Source organism: Lachnellula hyalina (assembly GCF_007821495.1).
Source record: "Lachnellula hyalina strain CBS 185.66 chromosome Unknown contig00183, whole genome shotgun sequence".
NCBI classification, from domain to species: domain Eukaryota; kingdom Fungi; phylum Ascomycota; class Leotiomycetes; order Helotiales; family Lachnaceae; genus Lachnellula; species Lachnellula hyalina.
The window spans coordinates 1-15,709 of NW_022157297.1; the positions used below are offsets into that span (position 1 = coordinate 1).

Here is a 15,709-nt window from a genome sequence, read left to right on the forward strand (position 1 = left end):
ATGATTCTTACCCAAGTCTTTCTCTTGAGCCGCAGCCTCAGCCTCATATCCCTTCAGCTCCTTCATAACACCCAGCAACGTCTCCCCCTTCCGTCCTACAAGCACGCACCACGCTCCCTCGTCCGCAAAACGCTTCGCGATCGCCTTGCCGATACCGCGAGAGGCACCGGTAATGAGACAGCGTTTTCCGGTGAGTATTCCTTGTTTGAAATTGATATCCTTTTCCACGTCGACCTTCTCTTCACCCGTCATCGGCGGGGGTGCTGGAGATTCAAAAGACGGATTCCTTGCCTCGGAAACCGGGGAGTGTGGTAGGCCACTCGTGTGATTCTGCCTGGCTTGATTGCATGCTGAGAATCGTCTTATATGGATAGCTAGCATGGGTTCATTGACGCGTCCTGTAGTATTTCCTGGGAAGTGGCCAGACATGCGGTTTGCATGTCCCCTTCCATTCTTCACCCTCGCTTGGGCAAGCACTTCTCCTCTCCCTCTCCGCGCGTCTTCAAAACCAATCCTTCCATCATGATGACCGGCTGCTCTCGTAAATGAGCGCCATCGCCATGCAGGTTTAGCGTTAGTAGAGAGAAGGTCTGAGGGGGCTGGTGATGAATGCTCATGCTTGGCTGTACGGTGGAATGGAGAGATGATAGACGGCGTATATGCTCTCCTGGATATGTGGGATACGAGACGATAGCGAGAGGGGATACGGAGAGGCCGCATCGTGGTTGGTTGGGTGTCGAGGAGGTGAAGTCTCGTGATATAAAAAGGTCAGAATTTGGGGTTGCGCCTGAGGCTAGGCAAAGGGGTTTACAAGATGTCATCTATTCATAGATATATATTTTCAACCCTTCTAAATCAAAGTTTTTCTTTTCTTGTCCTACTTCTTATAATCGTTCAGTTATTCCGTATGTCCAGATTTGTGGGTTTGGTCCGCAAGAACTGCGCTTTCAATTGCAATTGGTATACACGTGGACCAAGATAGATTCAAAGATCAACAAACCTAGATGCCAAAAGACAATTATCACGTGTAGTAATAGAGGGTCTTTGAGCTTCTAGGCCCGGGCTACGAACGGGACCTAGTACATGACATTGGAAACAATCTGCTCTGGAAAGGTATTCAGAATTTGCTTCGATTATTAAGACTTTCTAACTCAGCATCTATTATTATGTTATTCGAATCGTTGGCGGCATCCGGCCTAAGGCGTTGGGTATAATTAAATCATTTCATGAAGTGTTCCGGAGCTCCCGGACGGATTGGTGGATCCATGGTATTGGATGGCAATCATCGATATTACTTGTACTCAGACTTCCAATACGGTAAGTCCAGCCCAAGTACCCCCTACTATCTGTTTTGCGTTAGATCTTTCGTCGTCCACGTTGCACCCCCTAGACTATCCTGCACCCAAGCTGCTTCTAAGTCTCCATCCCTCCGCCCCTGCTCGATACTAGAATCGACGCTCCCTCCCTCGGTGCTTGAATCGGAAGCCATAACAAGTTCGTAGTCCTTCTCCGGCTGCGTATCAAATGCGTATTGCAACCGCGTTCCCTCAAAAAGTCGTTGCCAGCCATTCCCTCCTGAAACTCCAAAAGCATACGCTTTATCAATGCGTACTAAACTCCTGTAGAATATCGAAAACACAAATGCTGAATACAAAAGCCCTCCTAGCAGATCGATACGCCAATGATGCCGCAAATACATCGTAGAGAACCACTGCCATAATACGTAAAATCCAAGAAGAAATTGCCCCCTCCGAGAATACCGGGCGACAAACAAAAAGCAGCAGCAGCTGAATGCTCCGTGTAGGGATGGAAAGGCGCCAAACACGAGAGGAGATGCCTTGAACGCATTTTGATAAATGTGAGTTCCTAGGACTGCATCAACACGGACTAGGCCTGCCGCAGAACCTGGCATGCTGTAGTTTCCTGGGGGTAGAGGATATCCATATTGATCGCCGTACCAAGGAGCCGCAGTGGGGAAAGATAGATGGGTGATTATCCCCAGACAGTTCTGAATGCCAAAACACCATGCGAATATGGATACAACTCCGGGGGATGCAAACAGCCAGAGCCAGAATGCTGCGAGGAAGGGAGAGATGAAGTGGATCACGCCATATGAGAGCCACGCCTAACAAAATTAGTTTTGACCTTTTCCCTGCCAACGCTGGACACCTACAAAAACATCAAGTGGTTGACAAAGAGTGTGTGTTGCCGCGTAGAGAATGTTGAGAAGGAAAGGGGGGAGCGTGGCTAGTATGGAAAGCTTTGGTCTTCTCGTAAGCGCATACATCCACGAATAGCCAAAAACTGCACATATGCATTGTATTGAGAGGCCAGTAAAGTTGATATCGAATATTCGGTGATCGGCTCGCTCGAGGTAGTTGACTCGGATATGGGGTCGAATCGAGGAATCTATGCGGTACGCTGGATAATAGTTCAGCTCTCCAAGTTCCAAGTCAAACTGCAGGCAAAATGCATACCGTTCTTGAAAGTGGTAATCCAGATCAGGATAAAGGTCATGTTAATCAGGATATGTCTGAGCAGACCAAATAAGGAGTGTCTAGGTTGCCATCCTTAGCTATACGGCGCATGGATGAGGCCGGTTGGTGGCGGAATTAGAACATGGCTTCACACATACCTATTGAGTAGAGTTTTGTAGATATGAATGAAAAGGCGCGGTACGACGCCAAGAACATCCTGCAACATGGTGATTGAAGGATGCTCAACGCGAAAAGAGGGCAGGAGCGGCAAAAGATCCAGGCGCGAGTTCCATAGGGGGAGGGAGAGGAGGAGGAGGAGGAAGATGAGAAGGAAGCAGAGGAAGAGGAATAAGAAGAAGAAGAAGAAGAAGAAGACGACACCGACGACGAAGGTTAGGAGAGGAGTGAAGAATACGGTGCGAAGAATGGAAACAAGGCAAGATCTCCGTACTGCTTGCTGCACCGGTAAAGAGAGCAAGGTTGAGATCGGACTTTCCTTGTCTCCTGGAGACCGACCCAAGCGCGCTCTCTGATGTGTGCTCCACTGAAAAGCTACATTCGTACCTACTACCCAGGAATTACGTCCGTAATGTTGGAAGATCCCTGGAATTTACAGGTAATTCTATATCCGACAGTCCGACATCGACAGTCTAACAGATGCACAACTTTATGCGCCGCTTGTGGCCGAGGCTGAATCTGAGCTGAAGTCTTTAAAAAGTCTGAAGATAAAACAAGATCCGAATTATTGTACTGTAGTAGAAGTTACCATAGAAGCCGTCCAACGCCGTCCAACGCCGTCCAGTCCAGTCCAGGACTATAAAACTCAACCAAAGTATCGGTATTCATACGGGGGTTTGTATATTTGCCTCATTCTATTTATCGTGATAGAACATCGTGATAGAACACATGAAATGGGCATAAGAGTCTGAACAGTACGCAGGGCAGGAGGTACCTCCGTAGGTGAGCCAGAGCCTATAATACTGTATATAAAACTTTCACCGCAGCCCCGGCTCCACGGATCCTACTCGAGCCCGACCCGCATCCGCTTTGTGCATCGTAAATTTAACTATACATACCGTAGGTAAATTACCTTTAACATTAGTGTTTATGCGCGTGTCTGTCATTGCAGTATTAAGCCCACTACATGGTGAGTCTTCATCACAACAATACTTGAAGGGGAAAACAAAAAAAAAGATGCTGATGGAATTCATCCCCTCTCTGTACGGCTATTGTTATTTGCACAGATCTTTTACTGTCTGCAACTGGGTCGCAATGGAATCTACCAAATCAGGTACGGTACCAAGGTAGCCAAGCTAAGGCCAGACCAAAAAAATCGAAATGCTTGGCGTCACGTCCTGCACAGTGTCGCGTGTTCCGTACCATCTTGAAGGTACCGCATCCGCTCTACCTCCAGAGCTGCCAACCATGGCGAGCTCCAGCCAAAACCAAGCACCTAGCAAGTATGTCACGCTCATCTCCAGCGATGGCTTTGAGTTCGTTGTCTTGCGAGAAGCTGCGTGTATAAGCGGAGCCATCAAGAGAATGCTGGATCCCAACAGTGTGTACTTCCTTCCTTTCTCTCCCGCCTCAAAACCCTCTATCCAGGATAGATCACTTACACTGCGAAAACACAGGTGGGTTTCTTGAATCAACCACCGGGCGATGTCAGCTCGCAGAGATCAAGTACGTACGTTTCCATCTCACCTCGAACATTCGTAAATGCGAACACCGGAGACAATATATGCAAAATGGCCAAGCAAGGGTGGAAGCTGTCACAGTCGATGATTATATCAACAAGAACTTGCGGACAGAACCTCTTTCGCCCCAAAGCAAAGTAGTGACGCTGGATGATGCCTATACACTTGATCTGAGGCCTGATATCCTGCCCAAGCTAAACCAAGGAAGCCACTACAGTATGCATACGGCACGTTGAACTGACTCGTTTCTCAACAGCGGAATTGTCCTTGAGAAAGTTGCCGAATACTTCTATTACAACTACAGGAACCGAAACCGCGAAGATGTGCCAGACATGGAGATTCCACCTGAGCTGTGCTTGGAGTTGTTAATGGCGGCAGATTTCCTAGACAGTGAGCTTCGCCTCCCTCTAAAGTATGTACTAGTGCTAACATATTATTCTAGCGTGAAACGATATGATGTAAATTGTATGGCGTTTGGGAGGTACACGAAAAGATATGGATATGACACGGAGTTTGGGCACAATTACAGCATAATGAAAGACGAATCTCAGTACCTCATACCCCGGTCTCGGAAGTGAGCTGTCTTTTCTAACAAACCAACCCCTCGCGATTGACAATTAGCGGCGCTAGACTTTCATTGTATCAGTCCTAACGTGATGTTGAAAGTCGACAATAACGAGTGCTACTTTTTATGTCACTACGATCCCCATTTGAGCATATGCGTTCTTCTTCACTCATCCATGGGTCGAACGTCTATAGATGATGGTAGAAAAACTACACTACCCGCTTATTTAGTCTACATCTACTTTATCAAAGATTGTGGCTTTATTCCAAGGGAAACATCTTGTCCTTCGCAATTATTTGCGTTCTTGCTTTGTGGAGCAAATCTCAGCAATGATATCCTTCGAGTGCTGCACGGCTTTGCCGCACTTACTGTTGTACTCTTGAAAGTTCTTGTTGGCAGCACAGTAGTTGGCGTGCATACTCCATCCACTGCCTAGTTAGACACAAGAGTGAAAAGTCTATCAGAACTTTCAATGAATGGCAAGTCTAAATACCCAACCGTGGGCCTCTGGCTAGGCCCAAATAGTTAAGTCAAGAAATTATACTATATGCCAAGATTCTATTCGTCGTGATTGCCTCTCTTTGGTGCGATAATTTGACGCAGACCACATTCTGAAATCTGCTCAAACTTCGAAGCCATGCCAAGTATTTGAGTACAGGATAAGTCGTGTCTCCGGGGTCGCTTGTCCGCACCATTGTGAAGATCAGGCGGCCCACTTGGTTTGACATATTTACCCCTCGCTTCGGACGTATCAAATGCTGAAACGGTTCTTGGTCGAGCATCTGTAGCCGCAAGCGCCATCTGATGTTCTCATGCGTTACCCATTTATAATAAGTTGAGTACCTCTCTCTGGTCTTCTTGTCTTCTCTGGTCAATCACTGTCTTTTATACATTCTCATCACACTCTTTACGCTGGTTCGTTTTGTATAACATTTTCTTGCAATATACCCCATCATGTATTTCTACGCCGCTGCCTCTCTCCTTCTTCTTGCAACAGCACAGGCCTCGGTCCTGAGCACAACGAACATCGCAACAGTACTAGCCGGCGCTACTTCTCAATCCACGCTCACTATCCCAGCCGATGCTATGGCTGCCATAGCAAAACTTGGGACAGGAGGGTCTACAGCCTCAACCCTCTCCGCGGCAGACAAATCAGCTATCTCGTCTTGTACGACTACAGCGCAGGCCAATAATACTGCCAGTAAAGCCAATCTCGGCGGAGGAACTGGTTCAGCAGGAAACATTGCATTGTAAGCATCGAAAATTGGGCATCTGAAATAGAAATATGCTAATGGATACCGTAGTGTCACAAATAAAATAACAACTCATGCCTGCGAAAGTGCGGGCCAGCAGATAGCCTTGGCCGCTGGAGGAGCCGCGGCCAGTGACACGGATGTCAATCTTTTGATATCAAACGTTGGGGTTCTGAATGCGAACACTGACGCTGCCGGCATCACACGAAAGAGGGATATGGGATATGCGAGGTCGTTGAAGGAGTATCTGGCATTGAGGAAGGCGCGAGGGTTGATATGAGTAGGGAATTGAACAGAGCATCTTGAATATTATTACTTCGAGAGGAGAGCGGGTTGCCTCGGTACAATCCTAAGTTAGTTAGTAATCGAGGTATGAAGAAATGGCCTAGCACTTGCTATAACTTGCAGAATGAAAGAACATATTATCAATACCCGGGTTTTTTTTAAATCATGAGTTTTTAGGTTTGCTTATCATTGCCAAGAGGGCGGGCAACCCCCACTTACTCCAGGTGTCATTATCATGGAGGGGCAGTGGAGTGGAGCTACTGGTGAGTGTATCCGAGTTAACATATTTCTTACCCTGGATGCCGTTCTTCTAGACTTCATTTTTATTCATATCCACGTCCGTTCTTTCTCGTTTTGGGTTGTTTCTGTGTAACAGCGTCATAATGGGACAACACTATAAAGATATCGCAGAAAAAGCCCTTAAACGCCGAGAAGCTGCAATTCCAAAGGAATATCTTCTACCGCAAGAATCCCTCTCTAATCTACCTCAAAATTTGACAACAATCCCCAAAACCTCGGGCCACTTCACAGCTGGGGAACTAGAGATCATTGAGAGCAACGCTGAAGAAATACTCGTCAAAATTAAATCAAAGACATGGACCTCCCTAGAAGTCACAAAGGCTTTTAGCAAGGCTGCTATTGTTGCGCAGCAACTGGTCTGTTCAGGACTGCCCCAAATTCAGACAAGTCGGCATATGCTAACACAAAGAACAGACAAACTGCCTAACAGAAATCCTAATCCCAGAGGCCCTCGCCCGCGCCCAATTTCTGGATGACCATCTTGCAACGACCGGTCAGGTGATAGGTCCTCTCCATGGCCTACCAATTTCCCTCAAAGACTGTATGGTCACCCCTCCCCACCCTTCATCCCTCGGCATGGCATGCTACGCCAACGAAGCCACATCTGAGGAGACCGTGCTTGTCTCCATCCTTGCCAAATTGGGAGCTGTGTTCTACGTCAAGACTAACGTCCCGACCGCCATGATGATGATGGAAACCATTAACAATGTTTGGGGGGAGACGAGGGGGGCTTACCATAGTGGGACGAGCCCTGGAGGAAGCTCTGGGGGTGAGGGTGTATTACTTGCGATGAGGGGTAGTCCCTTGGGTGTGGGGACAGACATAGGGGGAAGCATCCGAATTCCAAGTGCTTTCAATGGACTTTATGGTTTGAAGCCTACGTGAGTTCTTTAAGATCGAATCAAAAACATATCTGACAGGAGTAAAGATTTGGAAGATTCCCAGTATACGGGACGAAATCCGGGATTACGGGGCAGGACTTTATATTTTCCAACAACGGCCCAATGTCTAGATCCTTGGAAGCCATCAAGCTCTACTGCAAAGCCGTTCTCTCAACAGAAATTTCTCCCTGGAATCTGGATCCTAAATGTCTGGCTATTCCCTGGAGAGGCGAGACTATCACGCCTAAAGAACGAAAACTCCGTTTTGGGATCATCTCTGATAACGATGGTGAATGGAGCGTACACCCACCTATTTCTCGTGGCCTTGCCATGGCCAAAAAGGCACTGGAAGCCGCCGGACACGTAGTTTTCGAATGGGCACCCACAAATCACCCCGAAATGGCGCACGAAATGAACTCTTCTTTCCATACGCTCGGGGGTGCAGCAATCCTGAGCCTGACAGAGCAACACGAGGAGCCGGTTTTTGGGTCTATGAAGGCGTATGAAGTGACGTATAAGAAAGGAGAGGGTAACCTGGGGCCCACGAGATTGAGGGAGATGATTACGCGTAGGAATGCGTTCCAAAAGGCTTATATGGATAGGTGGAACGCAACGGCTGAGGATGGGCAGGTTATGGATGGAATTATTCTGCCCTCATCACCTTGGACGGCACCGAGATTGGGGTTTACGCAGAAGGTGTTCAGTGTAAACTTCACGGGAGTGTGGAATATTCTCGGTAAGTGTTTCTCCGCCTTTTTTATATGAACTGGGATTATCTAACAAACTTTCTGTAGATTATCCGGTTTGCACATTTCCCGTAACCTTTACTGATAAGGATCTGGATCCAGCGAGAACATCATGGACACCTTTGAATGAGAAAGATGCCGCTTTGCAGGCTGATTATGATCCGGAGTTTTATCATGGTACGCCCGTAACTCTGCAGTGCGTCGGGAGACGTTTAGAAGACGAGAAGGTGTTACAGATGACTGGTATAATTGCAGATGCTCTTAAGCAGCATGTATAAAGTTGGATATTGTGATAGTATTTCAGCGTAGAGGTAAATAGGTAGACTAAATAAAAACTGATTTAGTTGGAGTACTTGCTCGGCTTTTGCAAAAGTCTGTTTCGACATTATCGAGGGGCCAGACTTGTCGATTTCTGCCAACATATTGAAAAAGATATGTCCTCTCATTTCTATATAAACCTACTACATGAGGTAATAAAATTCGGCCTCAAACTCCGGATCTCCTGACAGATGTGACACAACCAAGGCTTCCACATTTATCCCTCTAGTCTTCCCTTTCTTCTTTATGATCCTCAGTGAGGATGACCCAAGCTAGTACAGGTGCGGTTCATAATGATTAGATGAAAAACAGGACATCGAAAGCAGATAAAAGTTACCGGAAAGAGCGAGCGAAAGGGGGATTTGTTGACTTCTGAAGAACCAACTGAGTACAATCACTACAAGTCAATAAGTTATAATATACCACCTTGGAATACCCTCTCAATCAAAGCACCCGCGTATGATTACCAGCAACCATAACATCATAAATTCATGATTCCGTGGAAGTCTCTATCAATATACTCCAAGAAAGTGAATTAAAGAAGACGAGGCTATCTAAGGTATGTATCCCCTCGCCTCGCTTCACCGGTTGGTTGCCTCTGGTTACTGTTCTATAGCGCAAAAACATCGTCATCGATACCAAACCTCAACACCACAAATTCCATACCAAAAGAACGATAACCCAGCACACAAACCAATTGATACAAAATGCCAGTAACACGCCGCTCTCGCACCTCCAGCGGCCCCGCCGCGCGAGGCTCTCAGAAAACCCTCTCTTTCGGGCCTACGAAATCCTCGAAACCCACCTCCAAGAAGACCAACAAACTCCCCGCCTCTCCCCTGTCCAAGAACGTCGACATTAAAAACGAAGACCAAGATGAAGATATAGCTGGAGATGTAAGTGGCGATATAGATGTAGGACACGTCACATCCTCAGCAGCAATTGCTTCACAAACAAACGCGGAATCGCAGCGTGTGAAGAACAGAGGACCAAGCGCAGAGGAAGAAGAGGCGCGCAAGGTGAGCGATGCGCAGGTACGTCGGTATTGGAAGGAGAGGGAGGCGGAGCGGAGGGCGCCGAGGGTACATCAGGGGGAGTTGGGGGTTGAGGAGAAGGTCTTGAGGTTGTGGGATATGAGTAGTCAGTATGGTGTAAGTCTGCCTCTTTCCATCTCCATCTGTTCTTAGCAGCAGGCTAATGCGTTGTTTGTTTATTTTGTAGCCAGCTATAGGAATCGCACGTATGAAGCGCTGGGTGCGGGCGAATAAGTTGGGCTTGAATCCGCCGATTGAGGTTCTAGCTGTGTTGATCAAGGAGGGGGAGAGGGGGAATACGGGGGCTGAGAGGGCGTATGTGGATGAGTTGATGAGTAGCAAGTTTGTGGTTGGGGATGCGTGAGGAGTGAATGAATAGATGATGGGATGAGTTATGAGGGTTATTAAGCATGGTGGAGACAGCGGGAATTACATGTACGATATGCTGGATAGGATGGAGTTGCTCGGGGGTGAGTGGTTTGGTGGACTATGGCGTTTAGTTGACTTGGCTTCTACAACTCTACAACGACTGTAAACTACAGAGCTACAGATGTTGGTTACTTTGAGGGGGCGATTCGGCATAGCACTCATGGTGTGGTACACACAATGCAAATACATGTCATGAACATCGCAGATTCATTTCCCATTAAAACTCATATTTGCTAAAGCAATTCTTGTTCTACATGCAAAGAAGCAACCCCAAAATTTCGGCTAGAAAACAATCTACATTTGCACCTCAACACGACCTACGCTGCCTGGAGCAGCACCAGATGACAGGGTTGGCAAGAGGTAGGTAATATCATCCCAAGGATGTCTGTAAAGGCCAGTACGCAGTCTCTTTTGATCAAGGTAATGGGCAATCAAACCAATGCTGCGACCCAAGACGAACAGACCGTTCAATACACCCATTTGCATGTAGTCTTCAGCCTCCTCTGGCGTGAACGCGCCGCAGTTGCGCATCAGATCAACGAAGCAAACGGCCACGGCACCATCGACGTTCAAGATCAAGTTGTCCTTCTTCGAAGTGGTGACCGACTCGACAGCAAGAGCATAGTCGAGCATCTTGCAGCTAGGGAAACGCTTCTTGACAAACTCCTTCACAAGCTCGACACGAAGATCAGGGTTGTTGCGGGACTTAACCTTGTGGCCAATACCTGGGATGAGCTTGTTCTGCTTGCGCATGGTGTCGACGAAATCACGTGGGCTGAGACCCTTGTCGAAGGCCTTGGAGAACTCCTCAGCAGCACCATCAAGAGCACCGCCGAATCTTGATCCGATGGTTAAGAGACCACTGACAAGCGCACTGATCAAATCCTTTCCTGCTCTTGTAGTAATAATCGTGTTCATCGCACCGGAGACGGCTGGACCGTGATCGGCAGTCAACATGAGCACCATCTCAAGAAACTTGCTAGCATAGTCTGGGAGACGACGACGGAACCAGAGAAGCGACATAACACCTCCAATACCAATGTCCTCTCTGAAAACATCTGAAATTGGCATACCAGCGTACAACAGCTCCTGTCCACGGTCATCGGAGATGGTTGAGATGAAGGCGGCGGGTTTACGGATGAGTCCAAGTTCTTGAGCCCACGCGTAATCAATGGGGATCTTTGGTACAACGGGCTCTGGTTGTGGGACAATGGTACCATCTTTGACGAGCTTTTGGTAGACTTGGCTCACAAGCTGTGGTAGGTCCTCGAAAGTGTCTGGGACGAAGAACCCAGCCTCTTTCATGGACTTGTTCTTCACGGCGGCGGTCTCGAGCTGCGAGTTGGCGAATGAACCAGCATGTCCAAATTGAACTTCAGTCTTGAACATACTTGCACAAGTCCCAATTGCCCATGCAACGATCGGCTTTTTAATGATTCCTGCCTTTACAGCCTCAATGACTCGGTATTCCTCAACACCTCCAACCTCTCCCAAAAGGAGCAAGATTTTGCATTCGGGGTCGGCTTCATATCTCAGGAGATGGTCAATGAAAGTTGTGCCTGGGTATCTGTCACCACCAATGGCTACACCCTCATAGACACCATCCGTGGTGTTCGCAACAATGTTGTTCAACTCGTTGGACATACCACCGGACTTGGAGACATATCCTACTGATCCTTTGCGGTACAGCTTTGAGGCTACGATGTTGTCCATCATACCACCAGTGTTACCAATTTTGAAGGATCCAGGCTTAATTCCACCGACGGTGGCAGGGCCAATAATGGTGATGCCCTTCTTCTTGGCTACGTGGAGAATCTCACGGGCACGCTGTATTGGTGGTTAGAACCATAACTAGCTCAATCTTGATTTCTAGACTTACTCTTTCCGGCACACCCTCAGCAATAATGGCAATTGATTTGATTTGAGGATATTCCATAAGCTCCATAGTCGAGGTGTACACACTTCGAGATGATGCAAAATTCACCACTGTGTCTACATCACTGTGCTTTGCCATTGCCTTGTTCACATCTTGGTAGACTGGCAGCAGAGTCTCGCTGGTTCCCCAGTACATCTTGCTGACGAATTGACCGCCGAATGTGTATATGATGCCTGCAACTGAAGGCGTCTTGCGCTTACAGATGAAGTCGAAGTCAAGCATGCCCTGGACAGCTCGGGGCTGGAGACCGTAGACAAAACATCTCGTCTTATCGTGGAAGAGGGTGTGTTCAGCACGAGGGCTCAGAGGCCGGCTGGGTGCAGCGAAACGGCGGATGTTGTCGTTGGCCGAGTTGCCAGGAGCTGGGATTGTGCCATTTGTGGTGGTAGAAGGCATCGTGAAGATAATGAGAGGGAGATCTTGAAGAGAGATGAGCGTTAGCAAGGAAACTGGTTTGGAGATAGGTTTTGCAAGCCGCGGAGACAGGATTAGTGCACTCCGTAAGCTGGGTAGAGATTGTCGTACCTTTGCTTTTTTTCGCGTAACAGGACAATCGTTAAACAGGATGGAAATGCGATGCGAGGCAGTGCAGCTGAAGTGTGATGTGCCAGAAGAGAAGAGGACAATTGGGGACAGAGATAGAGTTATCCGGATGAATTGGAGAATAACAGAAGAGGTGTCGAAGGAGGAAGGACGGCTAGCTGATTGTTGAACAATTAAAGTCAATACCCCGGGCCGTCAACAAGTTTTGCCTGTGTACGGTAAGGTATGGTATGTTGAGCGCTCGGGGAGAAAAGCGGCGGTGACAGGCGATCCTTACTTTTAACCACCGCGGTACTTTTGTTATTTGCTGGGCGCAGAATTAGTTAAGCCCTAGCGCAGAAAGCCGAAGACCCCCAACAATTTTTGGGGTGGAGGTGCCAAGGTGGTGAGAAGCTTCGTTCGGTATCCGTACTTTTGTGGTAAAACAATATCGCATCGCGTCGTCAGCTTCTGCCCTTCATAATCACGAACAATCAATCCATCATCTCCCCTTCACATACCCGCATCAGTCCTCACTCGTCCGTCGCACTGCAAACATTTCCCCCATTCAATTCACCTGCTCTTCTTGATAAGGAAGGGTCCCTTTCTGGTATGTATGTTCCGCTTCCTGACTTGTGCTCCTGCCCTTCTAAGCAGCCGTTTCCCCATTGCACCACTGTCTGCACTGGTCAATTGTCTGGAAGCAAGCCTAGGAGTTTACCTGAGATCCCCCGTCTTCCAGATTACCAGAAGCCCCGTGGGCCGGAGAAGGATTGTCTGTGTGGGCCTTGCTCCTACAAGATACCAGCTCACTTGAACTGTTTCTGCAACCTTTCCAGTAGTCTTTTGTCGGCAGGAAACCAGTACTTGAGGCCCGGGACTGACTTGAGTAATCGAACAGTAAACTTACCTCAAATCCTTCACAATGGCCGCAAAATCAATCACCGAAGCCGACGGAAAGGCAATCATCAACTACCACCTCACAAGAGCGCCCGTCATCAAGCCCTCTCCTCTCCCAAAGTCCAGCACACATAACGCGCCTGCAAAGCTCGCCTCTCTCTACTTCCCCCAAGACGCCGAGGTCTCAGCAATTCTCGACCAAGCCGAAACTCTGTACCCATGGCTTCTCACTCCCGGTGCCAAGTTCGTTGCAAAGCCTGATCAACTGATCAAGCGACGAGGCAAAAGCGGTCTGCTTGCTTTGAACAAGACTTGGCCGGAAGCAAAGGCTTGGGTTGCTGCCCGTGCCGGAAAACCACAACAAGTAGAGACCGTCGTCGGTGTACTGCGTCAATTCTTGGTTGAGCCTTTCGTACCACATCCCGATGGAACCGAGTACTACATCAATATCAATTCTCAAAGAGAGGTACGTTCAAAACCAAAAGTCCAGTCGAATGATGGAAAGCATGGGTAAAACCTTGGGAGTTTTTGCATGCAAGAGAATACTGTTCAAAAATACCTTTCCCCAGCTGTAGCATCCAAGTGGATGAAAGGTCATGGGAATTGCGATTGGAAATAAAAATATGTCTTGTGCAAGTGGGCATCTACAACCTTTTATTGTTGCTCCGGTCGGATCCGCATCTTCGGTACAATTATTCTGCTGCGGGCGAACGGAAGCTAGGGAACGATTTAGTGCCCAGCCCACATCTCCATTCCATCAACCCGAAATCCAACTCATCAAATCTTGTACCTGCATTTGCCTATGCGCTATGGAGTCATTACGCCTCTTCTGTTTCTCTTCCTTGACTCAAGCCTTTGCTCAAGGCTGTTAGACGATTTTGTTGAAACCATGCACTGACCAACAATTTTCTTTAGGGTGACTGGATTCTGTTCACACACGAGGGAGGTGTTGATGTCGGTGATGTCGATGCCAAAGCTGAGAAGCTCCTGATCCCAGTTGATCTTTCCGAATACCCTTCAAACGACAAAATCGCAGCCACTCTCCTCAAGAAGGTTCCCAAAGGTGTACACAACGTCCTCGTTGACTTCATTACCAGACTCTACGCTGTTTACGTTGATTCCCAATTCACATATCTCGAGATTAACCCCTTGGTTGTCATCCCCAACGCTGATGCTACATCTGCTGCCGTCCACTTCTTGGATCTGGCTGCTAAGCTTGACCAAACTGCTGAGTTCGAGTGTGGTGTCAAATGGGCTGTCGCACGTTCGCCTGCCGCCCTTGGCCAGGCCGCTGTAAAGGCCGCTGATGGCAAGGTCAACATTGATGCTGGCCCACCTATGGAATTCCCAGCCCCATTCGGTCGTGAAATGAGCAAGGAGGAAGCGTACATTGCCGAGATGGACGCAAAGACTGGTGCATCACTCAAGCTGACGGTCCTCAACCCCAACGGAAGAGTTTGGACCCTTGTCGCTGGTGGTGGTGCCTCCGTTGTCTATGCAGACGCCATTGCCAGCAGTGGTTTCGCTGACGAGCTTGCCAACTACGGTGAATACTCTGGAGCTCCAACAGAGACCCAGACCTTCCACTACGCTCGCACCGTTATTGATCTTATGCTCCGCGCGCCGATCACCCCTGAGGGCAAGGTTCTATTCATCGGTGGTGGTATTGCCAACTTCACCAATGTCGCCTCAACTTTCAAGGGTGTCATCCGAGCTCTCAAGGAGTTCAGCAGCCAACTGATCGAGCACAAGGTCCAAATCTGGGTTAGACGTGCTGGACCCAACTACCAAGAAGGATTAAAGAACATCAAGTCGGTAGGTCAAGAATTGAACCTGGACATGCATGTGTACGGCCCAGAAATGCACGTCAGCGGTATCGTGCCTCTCGCACTCATTCCTGGTCGCTTGGCGCACAGCAAGGTGGAGGAGTTCAGAGGTTAAGCAGATGAGATAATGCATAAATTAGCATTCGAAGCTTCCTGGCATATGTGTTTGTAGAAATTTGTGGCGTCTAAATTCGTTCTTAAGATTTTAGCAAATAGAAAGTCATAATAGTCTTTGATGGACTCACATCGCTTGCAGTTGTGTAGTAGTAATCTCCGGGTTGAGCCTCTCGGCAGTGGATGTGCAAAGTAGAAAAGCGACTTTTTACTTTGGGCCAATGTGATGGATCCCGTACAGTACTTAATCACAGCTCACGTTGCAATAAGCATTAATTGTTTCACATTCTCAGACATTCAAACATTGCACTAAGACTAAGGTGGAGCTCCCCGCAAGCACCATCCCTGATTCGGAAACAGGCCCATCTTACTCCGTATTCATGTCGTGGAGCTACAATCAAGATTAGGAATCCCCGAGGATTCCCA

General features: G+C 48.1%; 6 protein-coding genes across 6 annotated transcripts; 4 read left to right on the forward strand and 2 right to left on the reverse strand.

Moving 5' to 3' along the window:
- Positions 1-1,342: 1,342 nt before the first annotated feature.
- Positions 1,343-2,517, reverse strand: AUR1 (Inositol phosphorylceramide synthase; the record flags this gene model as incomplete). Its single annotated transcript, XM_031152295.1, has 3 exons — positions 1,343-2,125; positions 2,174-2,421; positions 2,478-2,517. The coding sequence occupies 3 exons, from the start codon at positions 2,515-2,517 to the stop codon at positions 1,343-1,345; spliced, it is 1,071 nt and encodes a 356-aa protein (XP_031002196.1).
- Positions 2,518-3,902: 1,385 nt separating this feature from the next.
- On the forward strand, positions 3,903-4,752 carry elc1 (Elongin-C; the record flags this gene model as incomplete). Its single annotated transcript, XM_031152296.1, has 4 exons — positions 3,903-4,035; positions 4,112-4,390; positions 4,451-4,586; positions 4,617-4,752. 4 exons carry the CDS (start codon positions 3,903-3,905, stop codon positions 4,750-4,752), a joined length of 684 nt encoding a protein of 227 aa, XP_031002179.1.
- Positions 4,753-5,693: 941 nt separating this feature from the next.
- On the forward strand, positions 5,694-6,272 carry LHYA1_G007368 (uncharacterized protein; the record flags this gene model as incomplete). Its single annotated transcript, XM_031152297.1, has 2 exons — positions 5,694-5,989; positions 6,044-6,272. 2 exons carry the CDS (start codon positions 5,694-5,696, stop codon positions 6,270-6,272), a joined length of 525 nt encoding a protein of 174 aa, XP_031002197.1.
- A 2,957-nt stretch (positions 6,273-9,229) lies between these two features.
- Positions 9,230-9,920, forward strand: cdm1 (DNA polymerase delta subunit; the record flags this gene model as incomplete). The annotated part of the gene is made up of 2 exons (XM_031152298.1): positions 9,230-9,673; positions 9,744-9,920. 2 exons carry the CDS (start codon positions 9,230-9,232, stop codon positions 9,918-9,920), a joined length of 621 nt encoding a protein of 206 aa, XP_031002198.1.
- A 359-nt stretch (positions 9,921-10,279) lies between these two features.
- Positions 10,280-12,338, reverse strand: B14D6.310 (putative ATP-citrate synthase subunit; the record flags this gene model as incomplete). The annotated part of the gene is made up of 2 exons (XM_031152299.1): positions 10,280-11,812; positions 11,865-12,338. Coding segments are annotated over 2 exons (2,007 nt in total), but the record flags the coding sequence as incomplete, so codon positions are not given.
- Positions 12,339-13,368: 1,030 nt separating this feature from the next.
- On the forward strand, positions 13,369-15,284 carry LHYA1_G007371 (putative ATP-citrate synthase subunit; the record flags this gene model as incomplete). Its single annotated transcript, XM_031152300.1, has 2 exons — positions 13,369-13,809; positions 14,259-15,284. The coding sequence occupies 2 exons, from the start codon at positions 13,369-13,371 to the stop codon at positions 15,282-15,284; spliced, it is 1,467 nt and encodes a 488-aa protein (XP_031002185.1).
- Between the last annotated feature and the right edge of the window lie 425 nt (positions 15,285-15,709).